We start from the raw sequence: 10,833 nt of genomic DNA on the forward strand, positions 1-10,833 counted from the left end.
ATCAGGATATGGACCTCAGCCAAGAGAAGCATATCTGGAAACAATATCGCTTCATATCTTGAATGTGCTGAGAAAACACAGATATGCGACCTATACAGTCAGTATTTGTCAACATGATGAGAGAAAATAGGATGTCATATATCTCAGCATATTGAATGAGTCCTAATCCGGACACAGGAAATGTCCATGTGTGATATTCAAAGTTATTCCAATATCACATACTGTATGTCCACAAGATGCAATTGGATTCAGAATTTGTCACGATATGGTGCATATCCACAAAACTCTAAATATTTTGTAGAATATTAAAAACTTCAACGTCAACGTCATGAAAAGATATCCCCTGATATGGATTTCTCTCTCTCTCTCTCTCTCTCTCTCTCTCTCTTCCTCCCTCTCTCAATTCAATTCAATTGACTTTATTGACATGGCAAGTTCATTATTACTTACATTGTCAAATTATACATATAGAAAAATATATATTTATATAAAATATATATACTGTATATTTATATATATATAAATGGTGGGACCAACAGCAATAATAATAGTAGTAGTGGACATGGGATTAACATTAACAACAACAATATTAATCAGAACAACAACACATTAAAGCAATGGTAGTAGACCAGTGTCAATATGACTGAGAAGACACATGACAGAGTATGAAAGACAAAACATAACGGGAAATATTATCGACATTACTTTGCACTTCTCACTGGCTGTCCCTCAGGTTGTGGCAGGCGGACACATATTTGGCTGCCAAAACTGCACATTTTCAAATTCTTTCAAATGATTCTCTCTCTCTCTCTCTCTGCTGCTTCTCCCTAATTTTTGGAAGAAATTAATTTGTTCCAAACTCTTCTCTCCCTTTGAGCCAACTACTCACCACACTTTATGCACTGCAGTGCTACCTAGCTGTAGCTTATGCTTTCAGTACTAGATTAATTATCTGATCATTTGATTGGATGGACAAGATGTTAGTTCATACTGCAAGAGCTCTGATAGGTTGGAGGATGTCGTACGGATAATTACTGTGATAATTACTCTGTAAGTCTATGGAAAGGGGTGAGATCCACGAGCCTCCTGGGTTTTGTATTGAAGTCAATGTACCCAGAGGAGACGGCTACATCATGGTGCTGCCCTGGAGGGTGCTGTTGTGGCTACTCTAGACCTTCATTGCAAAAATGTGTTCTAATCAGTTATTTGGCGGTATGTGAAGATAGTAAATCAAATCAAAATCAAATCAAATTTATTTATATAGCCCTTCATACATCAGCTGATATCTCAAAGTGCTGTACAGAAACCCAGCTTAAAACCCCAAACAGCAAGCAATGCAGGTGTAGAAGCACGGTGGCGAGGAAAAACTCCCTAGAAAGGCCAAAACCTAGGAAGAAACCTAGAGAGGAACCAGGCTATGAGGGGTGGCCAGTCCTCTTCTGGCTGTGCCGGGTGGAGATAATAACAGAACATGGCCAAGATGTTCAAATGTTCATAAATGACCAGCATGGTCCAATAATAATAAGGCAGAACAGTTGAAACTGGAGCAGCAGCACAGCCAGGTTGACTGGGGACAGCAAGGAGTCATCATGTCAGGTAGTCCTGAGGCATGGTCCTAGGGCTCAGGTCCTGCAAGAGAGAGAAAGAAAGAGAGAAAGAGAGAATTAGAGAGAGCACACTTAAATTCACACATGACACTGAATAGGACAGGAGAAGTACTCCAGATATAACAAACTGACTCTAGCCCCCCGACACATAAACTACTGCAGTATAAATACTGGAGGCTGAGACAGGAGGGGTCAGGAGACACTGTGGCCCCATCCGAGGATACCCCCAGACAGGGCCAAACAGGAAGGATATAATAACACCCACTTTGCCAAAGCACAGCCCCCACACCACTAGAGGGTGGTCAACCACCAACTTACCATCCTGAGACAAGGCCGAGTATAGTCCACAAAGATCTCCGCCACGGCACAACCCAAGGGGGGGCGCCAACCCAGACAGGAAGATCACATCAGTGACTCAACCCACTCAAGTGACGCACCCCTCCCTGGGACGGTATGAAAGAGCCCCAGTAAGCCAGTGACTCAGCCCCTGTAATAGGGTTAGAGGCAGAGAATCCCAGTGGAAAGAGGGGAACCGGCCAGGCAGAGACAGCAAGGGCGTTTCGTTGCTCCAGAGCCTTTCCATTCACCTCCCCATTCCTGGGCCAGACTACACTCAATCATATGACCCACTGAAGAGATGAGTCTTCAGTAAAGACTTAAAGGTTGAGACCAAGTTTGCGTCTCTTACATGGGTAGGCAGACCATTCCATAAAAATGGAGCTCTATAGGAGAAAGCCCTGCCTCCCGCTGTTTGCTTAGAAATTCTAGGGACAATTAGGAGGCCTGCGTCTTGTGACAGTAGTGTACGTGTAGGTATGTACGGCAGGACCAAATCAGAGAGATAGGTAGGAGCAAGCCCATGTAATGCTTTGTAGGTTAGCAGTAAAACCTTGAAATCAGCCCTTGCCTTGACAGGAAGCCAGTGTAGGGAGGCTAGCACTGGAGTAATATGATCACATTTTTTGGTTCTAGTCAGGATACTAGCAGCCGTATTTAGCACTAACTGAAGTTTATTTAGTGCTTTATCCGGGTAGCCGGAAAGTAGAGCATTGCAGTCGTCTAACCTAGAAGTGACAAAAGCATTGATTAATTTTTCTGCATCATTTTTGGACAGAAAGTTTCTGATTTTTGCAGTGTTACGTAGATGGAAAAAAGCGGTCCTTGAAATGGTCTTGATATGTTCTTCAAAAGAGAGATCAGGGTCCAGAGTAACGCCGAGGTCCTTCACAGTTTTATTTGAGACGACTGTACAACCATTAAGATTAATTGTCAGATTCAACAGAAGATCTCTTTGTTTCTTGGGACCTAGAACAAGCATCTCTGTTTTGTCCGAGTTTAAAAGTAGAACGTTTGCAGCCATCCACTTCCTTATGTCTGAAACACATGCCTCTAGCGAGGGCAATTTTGGGGCTTCACCATGTTTCATTGAAATGTATAGCTGTGTGTCATCTGCATAGCAGTGAAAGTTAACATTATGTTTTCGAATGACATCCCCAAGAGGTGAAATATATAGTGAAAACAATAGTGGTCCTAAAACGGAACCTTGAGGAACACCGAAATTTACAGTTGATTTGTCAGAGGACAAACCATTCACAGAGACAAACTGATATCTTTCCGACAGATAAGATCTAAACCAGGCCAGAACTAGTCCGTGTAGACCAATTTGGGTTTCCAATCTCTCCAAAAGAATGTGGTGATCGATGGTATCAAAAGCAGCACTAAGGTCTAGGAGCACGAGGACAGATGCAGAGCCTCGGTCTGATGCCATTAAAAGGTCATTTTACCACCTTCACAAGTGCAGTCTCAGTGCTATGATGGGGACTAATACCAGACTGAAGCATTTCGTATACATTGTTTGTCTTCAGGAAGCTAGTGAGTTGCTGCGCAACAGCCTTTTCTAAAATTTTGGAGAGGAATGGAAGATTCGATATAGGCCGATAGTTTTTTATATTTTCTTGGTCAAGGTTTGGCTTTTTCAAGAGAGGCTTTATTACTGCCACTTTTAGTGAGTTTGGTACACATCCGGTGGATAGAGAGCCGTTTATTATGTTCAACATAGGAGGGCCAAGCACAGGAAGCAGCTCTTTCAGTAGTTTAGTTGGAATAGGATGCAGTATGCAGCTTGAAGGTTTAGAGGCCATGATTATTTTCATCATTGTGTCAAGAGATATAGTACTAAAACACTTGAGCGTCTCTCTTGATCCTAGGTCCTGGCAGAGTTGTGCAGACTCAGGACAACTGAGCTTTGAAGGAATATGCAGATTTAAAGAGGAGTCCGTAATTTGCTTTCTAATAATCATGATCTTTTCATCAAAGAAGTTCATGAATTTATCACTGCTGAAGTGAAAGCCATCCTCTCTTGGGGAATGCTGCTTTTTAGTTAGCTTTGCGACAGTATCAAAAAGGAATTTCGGATTGTTCTTATTTTCCTCAATTAAGTTAGAAAAATAGGATGATAGAGCAGCAGTAAGGGCTCTACGGTACTGCACGGTACTGTCTTTCCAAGCTAGTCGGAAGACTTCCAGTTTGGTGTGGCGCCATTTCCGTTCCAATTTTCTGGAAGCTTGCTTCAGAGCTCGGGTATTTTCTGTGTACCAGGGAGCTAGTTTCTTATGAGAAATGTTTTTAGTGTTTAGGGGTGCAACTGCATCTTGGGTATTGCGCAAGGTTAAATTGAGTTCCTCAGTTAGGTGGTTAACTGATTTTTGTCCTCTGGCGTCCTTGGGTAGACAGAGGGAATCTGGAAGGACATCAAGGAATCTTTGTGTTGTCTGTCAATTTATAGCACAACTTTTGATGTTCCTTGGTTGGGCTCTGAGCAGATTATTTGTTGCAATTGCAAACGTAATAAAATGATGGTCCGATAGTCCAGGATTATGAGGAAAAACATTAAGATCCACAACATTTATTCCATGGGACAAAATTTGGTCCAGAGTATGACTGTGACAGTGAGTGGGTCCAGAGACATGTTGGACAAAACCCACTGAGTCGATGATGGCTCCGAAAGCCTTTTGGAGTGGGTCTGTGGACTTTTCCATGTGAATATTAAAGTCACCAAAGATTAGAATATTATCTGCTATGACTACAAGGTCCGATAGGAATTCAGGGAACTCAATGAGGAACGCTGTATATGGCCCAGGAGGCCTGTAAACAGTAGCTATAAAAAGTGATTGAGTGTAGTATAGTTTTATCTATGTTTCACTATTTTATTTTTCTGAAATCACTGAGTAGGATGGTCCTCCTCTACCTCCTCTGAGGAACTTCCACTGACACACAGACACCAATCCAGCAGCATGACCTCAGCTTGCATTGCAACTAGCATAATCTCAAACAGCATTACACTAATGTGGCTTTTGGACACAACGTTTCTGATATTGAGGAAGTAGTGGCGTTTTTCCCGACACTACATATTGTGTTGTCTAATCAGACATCTCAATGATAACACATCCAATCCAAACCCAGCATTTACTACAGTGTATGCTCGCTTTGCAGTACTCAGATCCTGCTTCTGTCTGTAATAACCCCTCTAAGGATATGAATGAGTTACAGCCTGAGTCTGTGGCTCATGCCAAGGATGTCAATGAGCTCAGGCTCACTGGAAATGACTGGGGAACTATGACTGTGCTGTGAAGCAAGGTGGTAGAACTGACATGTCACAGTGTGTAAGAGGAGATGGAAATGTATGGAAGCTTTTGGTGGTGTTAATCACCAAAACGGTAGTTATTGATTTACTGTACTCTGCTCCACTCCCTTCATTAAGACATCCATTTCCTTGGTTAACTGACTGTCTCCTCTCCTCTCCTCTCCTCTCCTCTCCTCTCCTCTCTCTCTCCTCTCCTCTCTCCTCTCCTCTCCTCTCCTCTCCTCTCCTCTCCTCTCCTCTCCTCTCCTCTCCTCTCCTCTCCTCTCCTCTCCTCTCCTCTCCTCTCCTCTCTCCTCTCTTCCTCTCTTCTCTCTCCTCTCTTCTCCTCTGTTCTCTCCTCTCCTCTCTCCTCTCCTCTCCTCTCCTCTCCTCTCCTCTCCTCTCCTCTCCTCTCCCTCTCTCCTCTGTTCTCCTCTCCTCTCCTCTGTTCTCCTCTCCTCTCTCCTCTGTTCTCCTCTCCTCTCCTTTGTTCTCCTCTCCTCTGTTCTCTGTTCTCTCCTCTCCTCTGTTCTCCTCTGTTCTCCTCTGTTCTCCTCTCTCTCTCCTCTCCTCTGTTCTCCTCTGCTCACCTTTCATCTGCTCTCCTCTGTCTCCTCTCCTCTCCTCTCCTCTCCTCTCCTCTCCTCTCCTCTCCTCTCCTCTCCTCTCCTCTCCTCTCCTCTCCTCTCCTCTCCTCTCCTCTCCTCTCCTCTCCTCTCCTCTCTCCAGCTGCTTCGAGGATGATGAGCCACCTTGTGTAGAGGAAATTGAGTACCTGAATGACAGCTTCCCCGAGCCCAACAGAAATGATCTGGACTCTGAGGTCAATGGCAACACATCCAGCGCTGAGGAGGAGGAAGATGATGAGGAAGAGCACCAGACAACCGGGAACAGTCGACGACGCTCAATGAAGTCCCGCCTCTATCCTCACTTGATAGGCCAAGAGACTCTGAACATCAAGAGGAGCCCATGCAATGGGATGAACATTTCTAATGGACAATATCTGAGCTAAGGTCTCACAAGGACATTCCCCCAAAGCACTTATTTCCTTTTTTTAATAATGCATTTGATTATGGAAATTCTAATGTATATGGTTGCTAAGTTAGTGGCTATTTCCCTTGGGCTTTCAGAACAGTGGATATATAAACTATAGCAGTAGAATAGTGGACAATGGCTTTGTATGATTTGTATATGCCTTTGTATGAGATGCATGTGAAGGACAGTCCGGCATGACGTGGGCTTGTTGAGGCCATATTCTCCACAGAGAGCCTACTGTAAATGGGTATATGGGTGAAGTAGGGTACTAGACAGTATTATATTATATGAGATTATATTTATATTATTTGTGTATAGTAAATGTATCAAATACATCAGAAATAGGGTGGGGCTGTCACAATGTTTACCTATTATTTACATGCAGTATGATCTAAGTTCCAAAATTACAGGCCACCATAAGCATTGTTATATTTTTTAACATTCATAACCTGCAATGCATTTACATAGTGCTAACCAGCAAACTGTAGTTACTTTGGGGGAAAATATATTTATATTTTTTGAAATTATATAAATATGAAGTATTTGTATAACTAAACACATTTTGCTAGTTGACCGTTTTCATAATGTCTAAAGACGATAGTATTGAGTAGTAACTGTTCGTTATACATGTTCCATTCTCCTTCCTCTTAAATATGTTGGAGCCGAAGAGCACTACAATAAAATAGACTTTTATTGAATCAGTCGTTCCTTGTGTATTACTTGATATTGTACTGTACACGCCATCACAGCCAAGTAGTCGGGTCCTACGGTCCTACCGCTCAGTTCTGTTGGAAAAATACAATGTAAGAAGAAAACCTTTGAGGAAACTGTGAAGTGTGTCACACAGCCACCAAAAGAGAAGGAACGGTGATCCATGGGAGGGTTCACGTTTCCACCGCCCTGCATCAGAGATTCCAATCCAGATCTGCTCAGCCGTCTCCCACAGACAGGAAGCCAACAGGAACACTGACCTCCACAGCGGCTCACTGGCCTTGCCACACACTGCATTATTCCAGGCAGACTGATAGATTTGTCTTATTTTGGCTGGCCTGGCTTCCTTGGCATTGTGAGGATCCTTTCAGTGTGTCCCGAGGAGCAGAGGAATCAGAGGCTTCATCCCAAATGGCACCCTATTCCCTATTTAGTGCAGTACCTTTGACAAGGGCCCTGATAAAAAGTAGTGCACTAAATAGCGAATAGGGTGCCATCTGGGACAAAGCCAGAGGCTGTCAGGCTCTCTCACAATGACATTGGGCTACTTGCAGTGTGGCCCTGTAGGCTCTTAGCTAATCCTATCACTACAGACTCAATGGGCAGACCTGCACACTGACATTGGGGCCCTGAAGGTTGATGGTTCATTGTTACTGTTGACCCCCCCAAGGCTGTAGCCATTATAGCTAGATTATATAATATATTGCTATTCATCACATGGAGTACACTGATAGTTGCAGCTGTGCTTAACTGTTGACACATATTGCAGTCTTGAAAAGTCCACCCTTTTGTTAGAAAAAAACATGAAAACACAATTTCCTTGGCTCTGATCATCAACTCTCCTGCAGCATATACATTTCCTTGGCTCTGATCATCAACTCTCCTGCAGCATATCAATTTCCAGGTGAGAAGATGTGGTACTGTCCAGTAGGTTATAGGAAATGACTGGCATGATGAATGTCAGCGCTTCGCCAGCGTTTCTTGGCTGAACCAGTCAGAATCTTCATTGCATCCTGGGTGTTAGTTTTGTTGGATGACCTGAGGCATCTGACAGTACGTTAGCATAAGAGTGGATTAAACGTTGAATATGGCCATTTGGAGACGAGATAAACTGTGAAAAGATACTGATAAATACAGTAATTCATCCGTCTACCATGAAGTGGTTTTCTGGTCGTTAGTCTCATAAAAACAGTCTCCAGTGGATCGGCTACAGAATATAACACTATAGGCAGCTATCTGCTTGATGTCGTCTTTTTTTATTGTTCTATTAATACGCTGTGTCAGAGTTTGATCAATTTGAATAGACGTAATGACTTAGCTATGACCTACACGCCTGCCTTTACTGCGACACGTAACGAATGCAGCGCAGTGCCCAGCACTGTCCTGTAATCTCATTCCCTTTGCAGATAGATGGTCTAATTAGATCCTGGTGAGCTACCTGATCACAGAGAGGTAAGCCAGCCTTCATTGGCATGCTACGAGCAGAGCTAGGACTAGTTCCGCCTGCACACACGACTGCATTTCTTAATTAGTGTTTCATTCCAGCACTGCCTGACTCTTCATAGCTGATTCAGTCCACCATTACGTCCCAGGCACCGCCTGCCCTCTGTATAGGGAAGCCCTGTAGAGAGGCCTTCAAAGCTACAGTTGAAGTCGGAAATTTACATACACCTTAGCCAACTACATTTAAACTCAGTTTTCACAATTCCTGACATTTAATCCCAGTAAAAATTCCCTGTCTTAGGTCAGTTAGGATCACCCCTTTATTTTAAGAATGTGAAATGTCAGAATAATAGTAGAGACAATGATTTATTTCAGCTTTTATTTCTTTCTTCACATTCCCAGTGGGTCAGAAGTTTACATACACTCAATTAGTATTTGGTAGCATTGCCTTTAAATTGTTTAACTTGGGTCAAACGTTTCGGGTTGCCTTCCACAAGCTTCCCACAATAAGTTGGGTGAATTTTGGTCCATTCCTCCTGACAGAGCTGGTGTAACTGAATCAGGTTTGTAGGCCTCCTAGCTCGCACACGCTTTTTCAGTTCTGCCCACAAAATTGTAGTCTGGCTTTTTTATGGCGGTTTTGTGGCTTCTTTCTCGCTGAGCGGCCTTTCAGGTTATGTCAATATAGGACTCTTTTTAATGTGGATATAGATACTTTTGTACCTGTTTCCTCCATCATCGTCACAAGGTCCTTTGCTGTTGTTCTGGGATTGATTTGCACTTTTCGCACCAAAATACGTTCATCTCTAGGAGACAGAATGCGTCTCCTTCCTGAGAGGTATGACGGCTGTGTGGTCCCATGGTGTTTATACTTGCATACTACTGTTTATAAAGATGAACGTGGTACCATCAGCGATTTGGAAATTGCTCCCAAGGATGAACCAGACTTGTGGAGGTCTACAATTTTTTTTCTGAGGTCTTGGCTGATTTCTTTTGATTTTCCCATGATGCTAAGCATAGAGGCACTGAGTTTGAAGATAGGCCTTGAAATACATCCACAGGTACACCTCCAATTGTAAATTAGCCTATCAGAAGCTTCTAAAGCCTTGGTATAATTTTCTGGAATTTTCCAAGCTGTTTAAAGGCACAGTCAACTTAGTGTATGTAAACTTGTGACCTACAGTGAATTATAAGTGAAATAATCTGTCTGTTAACAATTGTTGGAAAAATGACTTGTGTCATGCACAAAGTAGATGTCCTAACCGACTTGCAAAAACTATAGTTTGTTAACAAGAAATTTGTGGAGTGGTTGAAAAACAAGTTTTAATGACTCCAACCGAAGTGTATGTAAACATCCGACTTCAACTGCATATGATCATGTCTATGACATTACATTAGACTAATTATTTGCTTTGGAGATGCCCTCTTCCACATCTTCAGTCTTCAGCGGTTAAGATTGATATTTTATGCATTTTTTGCAGATGAATGTTGAGTAATCCAGGTCAATGGCTTTCATAAGGGTGCAACACTAGTACATGTGAGATTTGGTTTCTGCTTCATGCGTTATTCTAGATTTTTCTCCATGTTGTACTATCAGGGAATTGCTCATGATAAGTGCATGCTCTTTTGTTGAAAATACGTAATTGCAGAACATTTGTAGAGTATTCATGAGTTGTTACATCATGGCTTAGCCAGCAGCATACCACCCTGCATCCCACTGCTGGCTTGCTTCTGAAGCTAGCAGGGTTTATTCCTGGTCAGTCCCTAGATGGGAATGTGTTCTCACTCAACTTACCTGATAAAATAACAAATATTGATTGATCTTCCACAATAGTGCACTCATCAATAAAAATACATACTTCATTCTAATATCTGAATTAGTTCTCTACTTCATATCAATGTGGAATATTTCTGAAGCAAACAGACTTGGATTGCTTTACAAAGGTTAGAATCTGAGGAACATGCCAGTGAATTAGTTAATAGATACTGTTAGAGAAATAAAAGCATATTCTTCGATCTGCAGCCTGCAGAGAGGGAACTGTGTGTCTGCCCAATATCATTGTTTCTCTGTATCTCAATTTGTTGATCATGACTGATTGAGTTGGAGACTTTCCCACTGGCCTGCTACACCAAATCACCACATTAATCAAATGGCTGCCCGGACTATTGAAACTGACCCCCTTTATATTGTATTTATTTATCTATATTCTTTGCACTGACTCTATGCACACTCACTTGACTTTACCCACACACACCCACCCACACACACACACACACACACACACACACACACACACACACACACACACACACACACACACACACACACACACACACACACACATGCATATTGACGGCACACACTTACATATAGACACACTTTCAAACCTCACATATTTTTTTATTTGACCTTTA

At 42.5% G+C, this 10,833-nt stretch overlaps 1 protein-coding gene across 1 annotated transcript in view; it reads left to right on the top strand.

The window, feature by feature from the left end:
* Positions 1 to 6,962, top strand: part of LOC112218428 (cytosolic carboxypeptidase 4) — a 150,022-nt gene extending 143,060 nt beyond the window's left edge. The window contains exon 24 of the mRNA XM_024379212.2: positions 5,959 to 6,962. Within this exon, the coding sequence (XP_024234980.1) occupies positions 5,959 to 6,241 (283 nt within the window). The 3' untranslated portion in view covers positions 6,242 to 6,962. The remainder of the gene's footprint in view (positions 1 to 5,958) is intronic.
* Positions 6,963 to 10,833: the final 3,871 nt, after the last annotated feature.

The sequence above is a fragment of the Oncorhynchus tshawytscha genome, linkage group LG19 (genome assembly GCF_018296145.1).
Source record: "Oncorhynchus tshawytscha isolate Ot180627B linkage group LG19, Otsh_v2.0, whole genome shotgun sequence".
NCBI lineage: Eukaryota > Metazoa > Chordata > Actinopteri > Salmoniformes > Salmonidae > Oncorhynchus > Oncorhynchus tshawytscha.